General features: G+C 55.3%; 5 protein-coding genes across 5 annotated transcripts; 2 read left to right on the forward strand and 3 right to left on the reverse strand.

The window, feature by feature from the left end:
• Nucleotides 1-2,002: 2,002 nt before the first annotated feature.
• On the forward strand, nt 2,003-4,157 carry COL26b_003550 (uncharacterized protein; the record flags this gene model as incomplete). Its single annotated transcript, XM_053176445.1, has 5 exons — nt 2,003-2,083; nt 2,522-2,689; nt 2,868-3,153; nt 3,331-3,992; nt 4,050-4,157. The coding sequence occupies 5 exons, from the start codon at nt 2,003-2,005 to the stop codon at nt 4,155-4,157; spliced, it is 1,305 nt and encodes a 434-aa protein (XP_053039532.1).
• A 598-nt stretch (nt 4,158-4,755) lies between these two features.
• Nucleotides 4,756-5,664, forward strand: COL26b_003551 (uncharacterized protein; the record flags this gene model as incomplete). The annotated part of the gene is made up of 1 exon (XM_053176446.1): nt 4,756-5,664. One exon carries the CDS (start codon nt 4,756-4,758, stop codon nt 5,662-5,664), a length of 909 nt encoding a protein of 302 aa, XP_053039533.1.
• A 268-nt stretch (nt 5,665-5,932) lies between these two features.
• COL26b_003552 (uncharacterized protein) lies at nt 5,933-9,941 on the reverse strand (the record flags this gene model as incomplete). Its single annotated transcript, XM_053176447.1, has 3 exons — nt 5,933-9,136; nt 9,177-9,515; nt 9,546-9,941. The coding sequence occupies 3 exons, from the start codon at nt 9,939-9,941 to the stop codon at nt 5,933-5,935; spliced, it is 3,939 nt and encodes a 1,312-aa protein (XP_053039534.1).
• Nucleotides 9,942-10,749: 808 nt separating this feature from the next.
• COL26b_003553 (uncharacterized protein) lies at nt 10,750-12,897 on the reverse strand (the record flags this gene model as incomplete). Its single annotated transcript, XM_053176448.1, has 2 exons — nt 10,750-12,497; nt 12,672-12,897. The coding sequence occupies 2 exons, from the start codon at nt 12,895-12,897 to the stop codon at nt 10,750-10,752; spliced, it is 1,974 nt and encodes a 657-aa protein (XP_053039535.1).
• A 2,654-nt stretch (nt 12,898-15,551) lies between these two features.
• Nucleotides 15,552-17,195, reverse strand: RVB1 (RuvB ATP-dependent DNA helicase pontin; the record flags this gene model as incomplete). Its single annotated transcript, XM_053176449.1, has 4 exons — nt 15,552-15,684; nt 15,828-16,159; nt 16,225-16,992; nt 17,052-17,195. The coding sequence occupies 4 exons, from the start codon at nt 17,193-17,195 to the stop codon at nt 15,552-15,554; spliced, it is 1,377 nt and encodes a 458-aa protein (XP_053039536.1).
• Between the last annotated feature and the right edge of the window lie 1,259 nt (nt 17,196-18,454).

Raw genomic sequence — 18,454 nt, forward strand, 5'->3', positions numbered from 1 at the left:
ATGTTGGTTGGTGACAGGGATACCCGCAGTGTAATAAGGCGAGGTATCCATACCTAGCCCAGGAAAGACGGGAGCGACGACAAGACTGGGCGGACTCGTATCCGAGAAAGTGAGACGATAGGTGGGCAATCTTTTCATCGCATTAAATTTTTTGAATTTTTCCCCCCCAACCAAGCTGCCAGGGGAGGAAAAGAAATCAATCTACGCCAGTGGACGCGTCGTGGCGTGTCTGACGTCTTATCACACAATTGCTTTTTCCTTTTCCCGCAATCGCTTCCATCCGTAAATCCTTTTTCCCCAGCTTCATCAGCAGTCTCCATCCAGAAAATTTGTACCGGGACCCAGCAGGAAATCAGATGCAGGTTGCTTCTGGCTCACCGCTTTCTTTCTTTCTCCCTCTCTTTCTCTTTCTGCATGCCTTTCTGTTTCCTCTGCGCGTCCGTCTAAGCAAGAAACAGAAAGCAGGAAACAGAAATCTGCATGTTGAAAAGACAGTTGGACCATTCGCATGACCAGGGGTCGTTTCCTATAAATTCGAGGACGCCGGGGACGTTCACACAGCACGGCTGCGAGACACACGCCCAACGTTGGACCAAGCCAGTTCGATATTCGTCGAGGTTGCCTTTTCAGTCTGACCGTTAATTATTCACCGGTTTTGTCGTTGACCAGCCCAGCCCTGGTCTCGCAATCTCAGACATACATACATACATCCGTTACCTCCCACCGCTGCTGCACCACCACCGCCTTGCGTCGCCTCACAGCGTGTCACTTAACTATCTTACACTCTCCTTGCCTCGAGGCATTCTCGCTGTCCACATTAGATCGCGCTCGCCTCCATCGCTACTTTCATCAACCTCGCATTAGCTTGAGGTGAAGGTCCTGACTACGTTAGCTTGTCCGACTCGGAACGCCTTGGTCGCATCGCATCGCATCGCATATCGCATCGCATAACGCATCGCATCGCATTCCAGCCCCAGCCAAATCCAGCCCTGCGCAAGCATCATCACCACTCTACCTACCTTACCTTAACCTTTCCTCCTTCGTCTTTCCCTTTGCATCCTTTGGCGATCTAAGTTCGAATTGGTCACCTATCGTCCCCCGTCCTTACTGCACCGCGTGGTCTCTCTTTGCAAAGGCACGTCACCTTTAATTAGCTGAACGCACGATTTTTTTTTTTTTGATTTTTTTTTTTTAAATTTGCTTTGGAGAGTCGCGGTCAGCCAGATAAAACTTTTTCCGTCTCCTACCTGACTTTCGCCGCTCTTGCTGCCACTCGCGCAAGCCTGATCAACACACGAACCGCATGCTTCTCTTTCCTTCCAGCAGGGACACCTTCCACAGAGCAGATTACCGTATTTAGGTTTATTTGGTCGAATAAGAAGAGGACAAGGCAGGCAGGCGCAACGCACCTCGCTCGACCTTACCTACCTACAGACAGCAGGCATACCTCGCACACCTACCTTACCTCAGTCTCACAGTACCTACCTATCTTACCTTCCCCGACCCTGAATCTGCCTTGGGCGGCTGGTGATACCAAACGCGACCCAAGCACAGGCACGGTACTTTATTCTATTGCCTGTGTCGTCTCCCCTAAGCACCAATAGCAACTGCAGACATCCCGTCCCTGCTGTCTACCCTCTTGCAGTCACTTGTGCACAACAAGTCCACCCTCACCTGCTGCTTGCTGCCTTACCATCGATACCTTGCCTTTCCTTTCCTCACCTCACATCGCCTGCACCCACACCCACCTATCTACCTACCTGCACCTGCAGCATCGGCCGGGTCACACCCAGCCCCAGTCTCTCAATCCAAAATGTCGACCAAAAGCAGCACCACCACCACCTCTTCCACCTTCTCTACCAACGCCAATACAACCCCTGCTGCTCCCTACCTTCTTACGAGCCAGTCCCCCTTGCCTTCCCTTTCCTCTCAGCCCGGTGTCAACGTTCGCTTCCCATCTGCTATCGGCCTCAAGAGCATGGAGAGAGCAAAACCCGTCGCAATGAGCTCCGAAATCATGGACTTTGTCGGCCGTTATCAAACCTTGCAGGGTTATCAAGCTGCCAGCGACCAGTTGATGAAGGTGGGTTTCGCTTTTCCCTTTCATCCCCTGTTCGAGTCTTCCTCCCGTTTCCTACCCTTCAAATGGGGCTTCCTTTAAGCTTCCTTCTGGTCTGCAGAGAGACCAAAGCTCCATTCCAAACCCATGCCCGCCGCTGCAAAGCATACCTTATTTGCTCTTCCCCAGACAGCTCCATCGGCCTAGGTAGCTCAGCCCAATCCGGCCCTGTCTGGTACATATCGCCGTGGCTCTCTGGGGAGGCTTCGCGCTGTACAATGCCTCGCCTGCTTGGTGTCTCACCTCATCGTCTCTGCCCCGCCCCATTACCATTTGCATGCGATGCGCGACGAGATGAACCACCGCTCCGTTCCTGCTGGAATTTCACTTTTTCGCATAGAATTAGAGTTCGGAATGCCAGATGAAATGCTTCATTGAGCTAATCGTCTCTTTCTTCCACAGGACCTTTTGATATATGCCAAAGAGATTGAGCGTACAATTGGAGAAGAAAACAGAATCCTCAAGCAGAAGCTGCGCAACGCTGAGCTCGATCTTGACCATGCCACCATTTCGAGAAGAGAGATGCAGCAGACGCTGTCGGGCCTTGAGTCAGATAACAACTATCTCAAGGTAAACAGAGGAACCACCGGTTGCTGGACAGCAGCCTGTTTGGAGGCTCAGAGTTGCTGAACTTTGTAGAACCGCAATCCCTACGTCTTGATACTTATTGACGGCGATGGCCTCCTTGTACGTGGAACCTCGGTCTCTATCCTGGTATTTTGATCAAACGCTGACTCGAGCCATTCAGTTCCAAGAAACATACATCAAGCAGGGTATCGAGGGTGGCAAGCAAGCGGCCTACGCCCTTCGATCCGCCGTCGCCGAATACGTTGGCAGCCAATCCGGCGAAGTTGAGATTATTGCCAAAGTTTGCGCAAACATGTCGGGCCTCGCAAGAGCCATGCGCCGTGACGGCTGCTTGGATAGCGAGTCCGAACTCAAGGAGTTTTCGTTAGGCTTTACACAAGCTAAAGCTTCATTTGATTTCATAGACGTCGGTCACGGTAAGGAACGTGCCGACTCGAAAATCAAAGGTACGTTTCCCGCGATGCTGCCGACTCTGGGATGGTTATTCGGCAGGTCACGCGACCCAAGATATCAGCCCCTGTTGGGCAGCCTCGTTGTGCTTGGCCATTTGCTGACTCGATTACCCTGTGCAGAGGCTACGCGATGGCATTTGAGAAACTACAATTGCAGACAGATTTTGCTAGGCATCTCCCACGACGCAGGATACGCTCCGTTTCTTGACGAGATCCTTCAGGATGCGGATACCCGCGCGAGAGTGAGCCTTATTGAGGGCTTTGCAACGGTCAGAGAGCTGAAAAATACCAATGTCCACATTCTGGACCCTCTCCCCAGCCTTTTCCGAAGCCAAAAACTTGTTGACCGAAGTGGCGATCGCTCGGCTGAATCCACCTACTTCAAACCGACGACCACGTCGCCAACTCTTGCAGTTTCTTCGCCAGCCTCCGCCACTACGCCCTCCTCTTCTTCCTGGGCCGGCGTCACCAAAGCGAGTCCACCTCCTCAAATCACAACTCCGTTAGCCAACAAAAACGTCAACATCCCAATTCGGACGGCCTCTCAGCCGAAACCGCACACTCCAACATGGAATCCTGGCGAGCGCGGGATTGATCCCCCGATCCCCATTAACCAGTCAGCTCTGGAGAACATCAAGAAACGGACTGGGGCCGCAAAGCTATGCAACAACCACTACCTCCGTGGACCCTGCGCCAAGGGTGACGAATGCTGCTTTGAGCACAAGTATCGTCCTAACGCAGACGAAATCAATGCCATTGCTTATTTGACCCGTCTGAACCCCTGCACCAGTGGTCAGGAGTGCGACGTCGAAAACTGCATTTATGGACATCACGTAAGTTGTATCCTGTGTTTTTCTTCTTGGAAGAGTCCATTGCTCACTATTCCTCAGTGCCCCAGCGTGGTCGGCAACACTTGCACCCATCCATTTTGCAAGTTCCGCATTACTGACCACCCCCCTGGTACGAAATTCAAGAATGCCAAGATCCACGAGAACTAGAAACCGAAAGATCGTTCTCGAGGAGGAAGGACAATTTACTTGGGGAGATGCAGATTTATGCTCTGGTCTGGTTGCACATAGGACGCAATCGGGATAGATAGACAGCTGGGGTGTAGTATGTGTTCGTAGATGGACGAACAACTGGCAAAATGTCGGAACATTCCTCTTCTTGCGGCTAATTCAATATTATTTCCTGAAACCGTTGCTCTTTGTGACGCTCCCATCCCATGTTTTGGGGTGAAGCCGTTGTTGAACATCGTCATGAGATGACGTTCCGACAAGCTGTCCCGCTTTAGCACGCACGTCCAGCTCTTGAGGTGAACCCTGGCCGCCACGGTGGGCCCCGCAGTGTCATTTTCCCCCACCACGGCGAACCGTCGTTTCCCAACCCCACACACGTTTGCCATGCAAAATCCCAGAGGGGACTAGTAGAGCCGCTTTCCCAATCGACAACTGTATCCTCACCTCCCAGATTCAACAATACACCACCAACACCCCACGACGACGACAACGACGCCCGCCCCCCGTCAAGAGGCACACGACTGCATCGCAAAGCCAAGCCACACGCACTCCATTACCAGATTAATACTCCAACAAAATGTCACACCCACGGGTAGAAGAGGTGGAGGACAGCGACCTCGAGAACTCGGACCCTTCCGAGGGCGACATTGAAGAGTTCAACGACATGGACATTATGCGACGGGTCGAACCCAAGTCCTCCTCCACCTCGGCCGCCCAAGCAGCAGCCGCCGCCGCCTCGCGCATCAACCCCGCCAACATCCCGTCGGCGGCCAACGCCGCCCCGCGCGCCGGCGCAGGGTCGTCCGAGTTCCAGACGACCAATGACCCGAAGCAGTACGCCGACTTCCAGTGCCTGTACCCGATCTACTTTGACGCGCGCCGCACCCGTGTCGAGGGCCGCCGCGTGCCTCGCGAGCTGGCCGTCATGAACCCCATCGCCCGCGAGATCGTCAACGCGTGCGCGGCGCTGCGCCTGCCGACGCTCTTCGAGCCGGCAAAGTTCCACCCCAAGGACTGGGCGAACCCGGGCCGCGTCAAGATCAGGATACGCTTCGGCGGGGAGGCCGGGCGCGGCAAGGACGGCGGCAAGGCGTCGCCCAACGCGAAGCCGCCCGGCATGCCCGACATTAAGAACAAGCACCACCTCTACATCCTCGTCGCGAAGCACCTGAAGGAGAACCCCACGACGGAGAACAGCGCCGCGCTCAAGGCCCGCGTGCAGGGCGCCCCCGCGCCCGACCCGGGCAAGCCGTGGCCCAAGCCGGCCGTCCCCCGCGGCTGGAAGATGGGCGACCTGTTGCCGTACTTCAGCCCCGCCATGACGGGCGGCGGCGTCAGCGAGAACCTGTTCAAGGACATGATGAAGGAGATGCAGGGCGGAGGAGACCCGATGGCGGCGTTGATGGGACAGGCCGCGGGTGGTGGTGGTGGCAGTGGTGCGGAGGAGAAGGCTTCGAAGAAGAAGAAGGGCAAGGGCAAAGCTTGATAGGGGCCGCCCCCAAGATCTTCGAGCGAGAGAGAGAGAGACAGAGAGAGATTCGGACAAAAAAAAAGGTGCCATTTTTCTAGACATGCATATCATAAGGATAAACCGGGACCACGAATCATGACGATATCACGGACGGGGACACATACATTTCACCGACAAAAACATCGTACAAAGCGTGTGGAAAAAGAGATAGATGCTGAGCATAAGGATGGGGGGGTATATCTAGCCACTGGTCCTACTACCACCGAGCATCATTGCATGATAATCATACTGCCGCCAGGCGGCCCTGCAATCCTTCCCACTCGCGTGATCCAACAATCTGCACATCTCGCCCGCCGCCGGGCACCATCTTGCCGTCCACGTCCGGCAGACGAATCTGCAGCCTCGCCGCCACGCTTCTCATCATTTGCTTCTTCTCCGCCGCGGCATCCTTGCGGCCCAGTACCACCTCCGACTTCTTCAGCACCGAGTCCCGCCAGCTCTTCCACGCCGCGAGGTCCTCCTTCTGCTTAGCCGCATGGTACTGCGGGGTACTGCGCGCCGGCTTCCAAGCCAGCTTGTCTTCTGGCAAAGTGCCCAGATCGTACACCTTTGCAGATGTTGTGAACTTGACTAGTTCGCTGAGCACGTCCTTGCCCTCGGCCATGACCAAAGCACGACGCTGCTCGACGACCGATGGGGCCTTTGTGAGTGGCTCGGCCAGCCAATCGTAGTTATGCTGCTCTGTCGTCCTGGCACGTCTGTTGTCCTCGCGAAGATAGCGCACGGCGGCTTGCAGGCTTGCAATGTCGCTCTTGAGAGCGTCCATCTCCCGAGCCGTGGCGACGGCACGCTCCTGTCCAGCCTTGGCACCCGCCGCACCGGCACCGTCCGCGAAGGCCTTGCTGTCGCCAGCAATCTTCTTCCATTTGTCGCGGTCCGTCTCCAAAGTCTTAAGCTCGCGATCCTGCTTGTCAATGTCCTCCGCAAGACTGGCGGCCTTTTGCTTGGCGGCCTCGATTTGGGCCTCGAGATCCTCGATACGAGAGGCTTTGGCATTAGCATCCTTCATACGCGACTCGAGGGTCTCGATCTTGAGGTTCGCCGTGCTGAGGGTCTCCTCGCGCTGCGCAATAGCCCTGCGGGCCTCATTGTGCTCCTCCTTAAGGCGGCGCATTTCCTCCTCAGCGTCGACGGGGATCGTCTTGATGGCCTTGAGCTCCAGGGACCGGAGCTTCCATGGCGCGGGAGTGACGTCGAACTCCTGAGTCTGCGACAAGTCCGTGCTGAGTGCAGCCAAGTCAGATATTTGACTTGTAAGGGTGCGAAGTCTAGACAAGTAGGTGGAGAACAGATCGGACTCGCTCGACATAGCGACCTTAACGGTGGCCTTGGCAATTGTATCTTGGATCTCGCGGTGCGTGTATGGCTCACTGCGGCCCTCCTCATGCAGAAGAAGGTGAAGATCGAGACCAATCTCGCGAGCCAAGGCAGCAAGTTGGCGGGTGGCATCTAAGCACTGCTCAAACGACTCCTTGGTCTCATGCGGCAGCGCCAGAGACCTGGCCTTGAGGTCCTGGAGAGCTCTGACAGCCTTGCCAGCAATAACCTTGGCGCTGCGGGTCTGGGTGACGACCAGCTCGGCCTTCTTATTAAAGTGCTGCGCCATCTCGTCCTCATCAGACTCCGCGGGCACAACTCGTTCGATCATAGCGCGCAAAGTAGCGAAAGTGGTAGCGGCAGAGTCGAGGTGGCTCTGCATCACCAGAGTCTGCATGTACGTATCCTCAGCAAAGTCGGGCAAGTCATTCGTGAGATGGACCTCGGCGAGATGCGACATGAGTGCAATGGTGCGCTGGAGTTCATCCGCGCACTTCTTCTCCTTGAGCTCATCTCGGCGGAGACCGTCGATCCATCCATTGAGAGCACGCTCCACAGGCTCCAGCTCGAACAAGGCATTCTGATATCGCTGGAACTGCTCGATGGAGCAGTGGCTGATGGCATTGGTGAAGCGCTCGCACATGGAGGCAACCCATGTGAGCTTGTCAATGGCGTCGCATGCAGCAAAGATGTCGTCTTCGTGGCCGGGGTGGGTTTGACCGTTGACACGCTCCTTGATGAAGCCCTGCAGAAGCTCGGCCTTGAAAGCCAGTCTCTTGAAGCGCAGCAGGGCGAGAACAGAGTCTTGGTCCTCCTTGTAGGTATCGGGAAGGAAGAGCTTGACGATCTCGAGATGCTGCTCAGCTTCCTGAGCCTCCAGCCTGCGCAGCTCCAGGTCGATTGTCTTGACTTGGGCCTTGGAAGCAGATATCTGAAGCTTCATGTTCAAGTCCATCATAGCACGGGACTTGCTGTTGAGCTGTTCAGACTCTGTCTCAGTCACTGCGTGCGATGCACGCATGTCCTCAAGATCGCTTTGAAGGCTGGTTACAAGACCTCGGAAGCGGGACAGAGTATATTCCATATCCTCCAAGGCCTCCTCCTGCTCGCCTGCCCGTCGAGCCTGCTCAGCAATGACACTGTCCTTGAAGTCGAGTTCCTCCTGCATCTCCTTCTCGTTTTGCACGTGATTGATTTCAAGCTCGTCGTTGACCTCCTTAAGATTCTCGAGATCCTCGATCACGGCCTTGAGCTCTTCGATCTGCTCAGACATACTCATGTTGCGCTCGGTCAGATCCTCGATCATGTCTTCGGCGCCGAGCGCCGTGTCCAGTTGCTGGCGGAGATCCTCGACAGCCGCCTCAGACTGGGCAAGCTTCTCCTTGGCTGCTTCAAATTGCTCTTGCACAGCGGTGTAGTCTTGCAAGTCGCTCTCCAGGGTCTTAATCTGGTCCTTGAGCTCCTCCTCTTGTTGTTGCGTCAAGTCTCGAAGTCGCAGAAGAGCCTCACGAAGGCGCTCGTTGGTTCTCTCCATTTGCAACCAGCCAGTGCTGGCACGCTCTTCCGATGACATGCCCTGTCCGAACTCTGCGTTCTCCTCGCGGAGAATTTCCACCTCGAGCTCCAGTTCTTCCGACTTTTGCTTCAAAGCTTCGAGCTCGACCTTAAGAACCTCTGCCGTCTCCTCGGCCATCTCTCGATCCAGTGTTGCCAGCTCCAAAGCCGTCTCGTGCTCCATCTGGATGTTCTCGATGGACTCGAACCTAGTCTCCGCCTCCTTCAACTGTTTGCGCAGCTCATTGTTCTCGTTCTGCTGCGGTTGATACTTGGCTTGCAGCTTTTGAATGATGGACTCGAATCTATCCCTCTCGCCTTGGACTTGGTCCAGCTGTTTCAGTTTTTCCCTGTCCTCTAATCTCTTTCGTTCAAGGACCTTCAACTTGGCCTTGAGGTCCTCGATTTCCTTGTTGGCAGCGGCTGCGTTTATTGTAGAACGGGCGGTAGTTGTCGCCGCTGGTCTTGCGGATGTACTTGAAGGGCCGGCTGACCCTGATGTCAGCTTCTCGAGGGCTTTTGTCCTTGCTTGGACGGGGCTGTTGTCGCCGATATCCTTGGATGGCGATGTAGCATCATCCCCACTCTCGGTGGACTTTCCACCTCCCATGTCTGCCGATGGTCGTCTGGTAGAAGAGGCTGTTCTCCCAGTCATGGAGAGCCGGCCGCTGGTTGGCCTTGTGGCGGTTGACCTCCCCGATACTGAAGAAGTCGACGGCTGCCGCGTCCGCGTGGTAGGTATCGGCGGAGGGCCCATGGACGTTCGCGTGCTTGATGCGCCTGGCCGCGTCGTCTTTGTTCCCACAGCCGAGGTGCGAGTGTTTGACGGGGTAGTAGTCCGTGATGGCGCGCCACTCGAAGTAGCTGATCCGAGCTGTTTTGTTGGTGACTTGGTCGGAGACTGGTCGCTTCATGTCAATCATCTGTCCCTTGATCTAAGCCGATACAACGGGACGGACACTTACCCTGGGCATACCCGAAGACGGCCGAGACCCCTTAGGTCCCGGGCTCGGACTCGGCGCGTTCAGGCTCATCCTCTTAGTCAATCCCGAATCCGTCGCCGCCCGCCCGGTGCCAGGATTGAAGCTGCTCGGCCGGCTAGGCCTGCGAGCTGCGGGCTTCGCAGTCGCCGGGGCCTGGGCGATGATGGCCAACGTCGTGGGCCGCACGAACATGCCATGGCCCATTCCACAATCAAAATACCGTTCGCCCTGAACGCTTCCATCGTTCTTCCCGCTGTCGTCCTCGAGCTCGATGCCGACCCAATCACCGCTAGCGAAGTGGGTAGTGCCGACGAAGCGCACGATGCCGGTCCGACCATCTGACAGACGCACCGTCTGTCCAACTCCTAGGTCCGACATTGTTGCAAGCGCCCTTCGTTAAGATATAAGCATATTCGATGTTGTGTTGTCGTTGGGTGCGGGCCTATGGAGAAGCTCCCCGTGATGTGGTGTGGATGTTGACGTTGTGTTTAGATGTCATTCTAGGGGGCATTGGATGCGCGTCCAGTAGAATAAACGCGCTGAGACCAGCCCGGAGCTTGCTGCGGCGCCAGCTGCAGGGGCAATTGGAGCTATGCTGGGGTGATGTATGTCAATTCAAACTTGTGCCTGATTGGCCTGTGCGTCTGCCTTGCCTTGCAACTCAGGGTCCATACAGTGCGATATCACGCCCATATGGACATCCTACTTAGCATAAAACAGCATTGCACAACAAGCACAAGTCAATGAGAGAGCTCCGCAGTGCAGACAATGCAAAAAACAGCACTAACAGCCAACACAACAAAGCAGCAAACGGCCTTCAAAGATTCAGACAGAGACATTGTCTTACTTGCCCTGACATGGCACATTGGCGCCTCTGAGCTTGCATATCAGCGCGAACCTCTGTGCGAATCATGCCCTTGGCTCGCAATGCTGCAATCCTGCCCTCCAGTTCGATTGATTTTCACTTTACATGCGAATCAACATCCTCCCGCAATGTCGACTTCTCGTGATTGCAAACGGACCCTTCGCAAGACTCATTCGATCATGACGGCTCGTTATTTTCCTATCTACGCCTACGCTATGTCGAGAAATAAGACAAGAAACGGTCTCAACCCGACTATCAACTCTGACCAAATCGCCAAAACATAAGGATATCAAATCATTAAATTCGCTTTTTTCGCCGTTGTCAACCTCGGCCAAATCCCTCCTGGAAACTGGCGCCCCGGATCCACTCGATCACCTCGAAACAAATGCGCCGCTCAGCCTTCTCGTCTAGTGATTTGCCGTGCGCAATCCTGACCACAATTACACCGGGACCTCTGAACTCCACGGCACCTCCTCGGACAACTTCGTCCTCCGCTGCAGTCTTGACATAAATGACGAGGTCGGGGCCAATGACACCTCTCCAAAGGGTTGACATCCATTGCCAATGGTCGACAGGGGCGTACGAGTCGGAAATGGGTATCATACAAGCGTACTTGTCCGAGATGGTCAAACTAAAACCCATAGGGAGCAACGCAATAGGTGTCTTGGCTGGCAACGAGATCGAGTTGTGCCTCGAGCCGACCAGCACCTCTCCCTCCGACGCTCTTCTGCTCGGCGGATGATCATCAAGTCCGAAGGCTGGCTTGGTGGTGACGTGCTTGACGATCTCCCTCGACTTCTCGTGCCACCTCACCATGGTCTGCATGTAGTTGGAGAACAGCTCCGATGCCTGGAGACTCGGCTGTGAATGGCTGCTCTTTCTGCTGCTGGAGACGGAAGCGGTGTCGTTCATCTTGGTGTCTTCTTCAGCAGACATGACTGAGATAGGTGTGGTGGGTGCCTCGCTCCAGATCTTCAGGTCAATCTCCGTCAGGCCCAACAGAGATCGGTGGATGGCTGTGCCGACCTGCTCCAGCTGCCGGGGATCAGCCCCTTCAACGGCAAGGACTGCGCCACGGGTCTCGATGTCAGGGCTGGTAGGGCCTGGCGGTGCCAGAGTCGGGCTGATCTTTTGCAGCACCTTCAGCTTGCTCAGGAAAGGTATCGTCATAATCATGGCTTCGATACTCTGCGCCCAGGCGTCTCGCGAGTTTGCAATGCCCAAACCAGCGGCCGGGTGTGCGCTTGGGCGGTCGTTCGTGTCGCCATCTCTGCCAAGCGGCGGGGAGTTCTGGGTCTGCAAAGGCGGCAGACGAAGGCTTTCGTCAAAGGCAGAGCCGCGGTTCGGTCCTGCGTATCCAGGGTGATGCGGGCGCGGAGGAGGCGCCATGGTGCCGTGGCCAGACCTCGCGAGTGCAGAAGGGCCAGGCAAGGGTCCGTAACCCGGCACAGGCGGTGTTCCCGGCATGCTCAGCGACGATCGGGGCTGTCTCGATAGAGGGTGCCCGGTGTACGGACCCGGTGACGAGACGGCTTGGTAGTGGCCCATGGCGTTGAAGCGGCGCCGCTTGAGCTCCGGCGATGGCGAGGTCGCCTCATACTCTTCGTCGACGTCTCGCAAGTTGCCGTATTGGTATTGCATGGGTTGTTTACCGCCACGCAAAGCATGGCGGAGCTGCTCGCTGTCGCCGCCGCCGCCCCGCAAATCTCTCGGATGGTGAGGAGGCATGCTCGATTTTGCTGCAGTCGGTGTAATAAACGGTGTTGAAGGCGTTCTGGGCGTGGCGATGAATCTGCCTCCGCACTTGGGGCAACGTCCCGTGTCTCCTCCAGAGGATGGGCCCGACCGGCTTCCCGGTCGTCCACCGCGTCTTGGTTGGTATCGGTAGTCGGGATATTGTCGTTGATGTCGTATTTTCTCTTCTTCTGCGAGCTTCTTCCAGCTATCCTTGACGTCTTCGGGTTGTATCCTCCACTGCTCGCCAATGATCTTGGATATCTCTGGATTGGAGAGTCCTGGGTGTTGCGCGATGACCTGGGCCTGGTGGTGCTGTCTGTATAAGATGAAGGCTATCAAAGAACAGCAGCGTTAGCCAACAGGCGTTGCACAAGTGTCCAGCTGCCGATTTGAATCAAACAACAAAGACCGCCTGCCGAGTTTCTCGTCTCATAATGCGTCTGCAACAGAGAGCATCGGCATATTCTGGCGAAGGATGAACCAAAGGAAGCGGGTGTCGAACTTACCGTTGCGTGGTCTTGGAACTTTCAGAGCGGGCGTGCATAGACAAATGTAGTCTTTGCTGCCCTCGCCGCCCATCGGTCCTGTCTCCAAGCTGTACTCTCTCGCCCTCGAGCTGTTGTTTGCTTCCTCAACGTCGATAGAAGCAGCGCGTTTCCTGCTAGCTCGACTACCAGCTGAGCCTACAGAGTCAGGTCCTTCGTCTGTCCCCTGGCTTGCTCTGCGCTCCATGGTTGACTGGGCAGAGTTGCCCCCAGAAGAAGAGGTTGACCGCCGCGGTCTGGGAGTAGAAATCACATCTGTCATCTTGGGATCTGGAAGGTTGGGAGGAGGTGCAAACGGGTGTGAGGGTGGTGGTGGTGGAAACGGTGACAGGTGGTAGATGGCGGTCGGTTCGGCTTGTTGGCTTGGCTCTGCGACGTTTGGACTTACACCATGCTTCGGAGAGGGGCGTTTGGAGAAGGATAGCAGCGACAGACGGGGGGGCGTGTATGTTGTATACGGTGAGAAACACGACGGGATGCCAGGGTTTGGTTTGGTTTGGAAGAGATGGCGGGACAGGTGGTGTGTGGGAGCTTGAGCGAAGAAGAATGGCAGTAAGTATTTGGAAGGACGTGAGAGAGACAAATGGAGAGGTATATCGGGGAACTGGAACGAGACAAGACAGCCGAGATTCCCTCTCTTACTCTCCCCTCGTCGAGACGATTGTTCGCTCCGTTCTGTACGTCTTCTTTGTGGTTTCGAGATGGCGGCTACCTATTCAGCAGAGACGGGGCAGACAATGACCGTCCAACTCAATGACCTTATGTTCAAAGATGACGGTTGCCATTATGGAGCAGAAAGGACATTGGGGGTGAGGGCAGGGCGGTACGTTGTTGTTGCGGCGGCGGCGGTGACGACGAACAGCAACGACAACGGAGAAGGCGCGGCAAGGAGCAGCTGCAGCAGCAAGAGAAGTGGAGGGAGGGAGCAGCAGGTTTCGAGAGGAGCGAACAGAATGAAGAAACAGAACAGACAGCGTACGAACGGACGAGAGAGGAAAACGATGGCTTTGGGGAAATGTCTCGGGAATGTGCCGGCACCCAAGCTGTTGCAGATGAGGGTAGAGCTCCTTTGTGAGGAAGCGTTTGTTCCGTGGCCGGGACGACTCAACTCACTCTGTCCACCAGTGCTTTCTGTTCGCAACTGGGAAAAAGCAGATGAGCAGATGCGTTTTGGCCCCTTTCTTGCGACCCCGGAGAACAAAATGATAGGTTCCCTTCGGGTCCAAGTCCGAAGTTGCAGAGCGGAGGACAAGAAGGCGGAGAGAAAGACGCGGCGGCAGCGGCGACGAGGCGAGGAAAGATGGATAATGAGATGTTGGGTGACCAGAGCGACACACCGCGCGCAAGGCCACGGGCTTTGAAGAATTCTTACCCCCCGTCCCTACTACCCTGTCCAGGTCATGCTTAAAGGTCGAGAATGGGAAAACTATACAGTCGAGAGATACAGACGAGGGAGATGCAGCACTCAAAGCAGCCTTATTCTTGGGTGTTATTTTAAGAATTTCATCCTTTCATGTCGTCTGCAATTCAGAAAAGGCTTGGCAACACCGCACGTACGCCCTCCTCCTCCTCCTCCTCTCTCTCTCTGTCTGGTCCCCTACCAGACGATGTTTCTGGGTCGGCGAACTACTAAGTGATGGTACTACTGCAACATCTACCGCGGCGAGCGCGGCTACCTTCTTTTCCTCCTTCGCCCCCTGCTTTTCCTCACCTAACGGCGCCGAGATCCCCTCAGCCAGCCTCTCCTCAAAGGAAAGCATGCATACCGACTGCAGACCGATGGCCCTGTGAGACGTCAAAAACAATGACCTTGCTTGTCCGCGGTGGTGGTGTGGTATGGGTGTGGTGTGCCAGGGCCAGGCGGAGAACAGTGCAAGGGAAAGAATAAGTGAAAGAAGGGGAATGAATGCAAGTAGGTCGGTTGGAATGTTCAATCAAAACCCGCGCTCCCACCAAAAGAACAAAGACAATGGGATGTACGTCGAACCAACACAACCACCCCTGGCCGAAAGTGGTCTAGGCTGGGAGAAACATCAGCTCCCACGTGATGGAAGGGAAGAAGGCGAGAACCCCCCCCAGGCGTTTACCATAATTCTTCGTTCCAGTGGGTTCTTCTTCCTGTCTTCTTGGAAATGTTTTTAAAATTTGATCGGCAAGGACACAATGCGTTTGGCGTTGGTGATGTCTCTGATGATGAGCGCCAGAGTACCCTGGGATGAGATGTGGGACCAGGGTTCAGAACGGGAGACTGAAGACGCGGTGAAGGGCTGGCTACCTACAAGTCCCCCCATTGCCAATTGCCTCTGGTTAGGGTAAAGGCGGCATCGGCATCGGGCGGTGCGTGGATGTCTCTCGTTAGGTATTGTTTTTCTGGTTCGCGGCCTGCGAATGTCTTATAATCGGGAGGGCGGCCCTACTTTTTTTCCTCATCTGGGCTTTTGTTTTGCAAACAGCGTTGCTCTCTCTCGCCCACCCACTTTCGCTTCTCGGGGGGTCTGGGCCAACTCGAGACAAGGAAATGGGAACCAACGGGAAATCACTCGTCGCTCGTGGCCCAGAGGACATGTCACCCGGCATTCGTTTGCTCGCCCCTTGGAAACTCAACAACACAACTTGGTTCTCACGGACCCGACTGAGACAACTGACCGGTATCTCCCACGGAATATCATCATCGTAAATTATCACAGCAAATAAAACGCCGTGAATTACCTGTTCTGGTCTTCGATAATGTGACAAGTTCTTTTACAACGCCGTCGCCATCCTTCATCCGAGAAACTAAACGGGGGACCGTGACCTCTCACTCTCTATCCTACCGAACAAGCATGCCTCTGTTGACTCCTCTCACGAGATGTAACCTCGTCCGTTTTCGCTGCTCAGAAGGCTGGCGCTGCGCCGCGAGTCCAGGAAGAGGTCCTCGCACTCAGCCACGTCCTGGACATCGATTTGGCTGCGGCCGTTTGCCTTGGAAAGAATGCTTTCATTGGGGTTAGCCCGGATGTCTCACACTAGCCGGTCGATCCACGATTCAAGAGAGAGGGGAAACCGCATGGGGATGAGTAAGAGAAAGCGGTGGGAAGCCAGCAGCAGGAACAAGAAACCGATCATTTCTTCACTTACCTGGCGGGTGTCAGCAGTTGCAGGCAGTACCGCAGGCTGATGCGAACGCCGTGTTCCGCAATCTTGTCCAGGGCGGCATCGGTGATAGGCACACCCTCGGTCGTGGCTCTGATGCGAACAATCCGCTTGATCTCGTCCAGCTGGTAGGGCGTCGTGGGAACGATGAGAAGACGAGTCAAAAAGTCGGTAGGGATGCCGTGCGCCGCGACGATGTCGTCCGTACCGCGAAGGGTGGCCATTCCTCTGTTGGATGCCAGCACGACAATCGGGGAGATGTTCGATTCCAGGGCCCGGTTCAGGTACGTGAAACACTCGACATCGAGCATGTGCGCCTGTTGTTGAAGATTAATCCACCGGTCTCAGTTCGCGTCAGACAGGACATGAAAGTTCCGCTTACCTCATCGATGAAAAGCACGCCAGGGACAAGCTCTGCAACGCCCTGGTCGATGTACTTACTCACCACCTTGTTGATCTCGCCGCGCAGCTTGTCCGTGATCTCGGTCATCTTGGGCTTCATCAGCTGTCCCATCATGCTCATAATATCTTGACCACCTTGGGGCCGAGCGTTGGCGACGTCGAGGTCATGAAGAGTAACGTCCTGCACGATCTCCTTCTTCTTGTGCACCTCACCCTTCGGGATGGGCACGTACTCCTCGGCCTCCAGATCAAACTCGGTCGCATAGGCATCTGATCTTCCCACGCGCTTGCAGGCACCAGTGTTCGCCTCAATATAGATGACATCTCCCACCGAAACTCTCTCCTTCTGGATGGCCTCGTATATGCTCGGGTCCAACCGCAGCTTCTTCTGCCCCTTCGCGCTCTTCAGGCCGATCAGGAGTGTGCTGATGGTCTTGCCGTATCCGCCCAGAGGGTTCTCAGCCTCCTCGGGAGTGAGCTCTGTCACCTCGCCCTCGTAGACCTCCTTCGTTTCTCGGACCTTCAGGCCGATTGCGCGGCGGAAGTTCTCCATCAATACCTCGGTCTTCTTTACTTCTGTCGAGTAGATTTCGCTGCCAACAATCGGGCAGAAGGGGATCTTGGTTCCAAGCTCTTGGCTGATGGCAAGCGCAAGGGCCGTCTTTCCTGTCCCAGGTCCACCGGCGAGCAGAACACCGCGACCGGCCATCTTGTGAGCGCGAATGAGATCGACTACGATACCGCATGCCTAAATTTCGGCAGATCTGTCAGTAATTACGCTGCGCAACCACGAGGGATGCCGCTGACCTCTCTTGCTGTGGTTTGGCCGACGAAACCAGACGCTTGCTTCTCTGCCGTGCCATCTTGCTTCAATCCTAGGCCCTTAATGTGGGTGTGGGCAGCAGTGCGGTTCTCGCGACTGTTTCCCTTAACCTCACTGATCTGGACCATCGTCGCGGCGGGGGCGTCGGTTGCCGGGGGTCAATTATTCGCGTATCAAGGCTTTCGTCTGAAATTGGTGTAGCGGAGCGTTCGGGAATGGCGTTGTGGTCGCAATGAATTCGCGGGCTTCGATGGGGGTTGATTGGCGTTGGACGGGCTTGGTTGAAGCTTCCAAAAGATTTTGGGAGACGCGCCTCACTCTATCCCTGCAAAGCTGAGGCGCACAGTGCAGGCGCCGGCCGGCACTTTGGGAACCTGGTCCCACACGTGACCTTGGGATAGCTTCCTGTTTGCACCTCCTTCTATATCATTCACATCCAACTACATGTTACCCATCAAACCCGTCTTGATTAAGCATTCAATTCCGATTCAGACAATTTCAGTGCAGAGCTTTCAAGTTCTCCCCCTTCACCTTCACGGGTAGGAAACCTCAGAAAATGTCTACCTCACGGGCATTCATCACTACCCGGACCCGAGACCTTATCCGGTGACGGGAGTTAGGTCGGATGCACTGAAGTCACGGAAGGAAACCATCCCTTCTCATCTCGCCTAGCGTTTGGGTACTTCCGCCGAGGGCCCGCGATGACCTATTGTAGGCACCTGGATCTTGATCATCAGGGCGAAACGGCGTCTATTGTTACACAGCGTGTCGTCCACTGTCTTGCATTCTTCTTTTAAGAATCCAAGGTCGCACCATACTTGTCACCAAGCGTGTATTCTTGTGGAAACATGATTCAAATCATAATTTCCTCTGTGTACTCTTCCCGCGTTCGGGAATGTTGAGACTTGTCTCATCGTGGTCCTTTTTAGGTACCCGCCGGCGCAAACGCGCGCGCCTGGAATTCCAGGGGCTGCACTTGGGATAGGACCCCTATTCCGTGCTTGACACCACGTTTGTGTCCCTTGATCGGTCGACGACCTGACATCATGGCCTATGACGTTGCTCATGGGGACTGGATACGTCAGTCTTTGGTGGTGATCGAAGCTCAGCAAGTCATCGCGGCTCAACGAGTTTTCCGATAGGTATCGAGGTATAACTCGGTTAAGCCATTATGCGTTGTTTCACAGGTGAATTTATGTCGTTCGAGGTGTCGAGGTGCCTAGATGCTGCATATAGCTTTTTCGCCATCACTTATAGCCCGTGAGCACAATGTTAACAGCTCGCGATGCATTGTTGATTGCTGCGTCTTCAGCAACCCCATGAAAGAGGAAATCTGCACTACTTTTCGCCTCTCTAACAGTGTAATGAACAGGCTCGATCAAGGCAT

The sequence above is a fragment of the Colletotrichum chrysophilum genome (assembly GCF_026319265.1).
Source record: "Colletotrichum chrysophilum strain AFK26 chromosome Unknown scaffold_20, whole genome shotgun sequence".
NCBI lineage: Eukaryota > Fungi > Ascomycota > Sordariomycetes > Glomerellales > Glomerellaceae > Colletotrichum > Colletotrichum chrysophilum.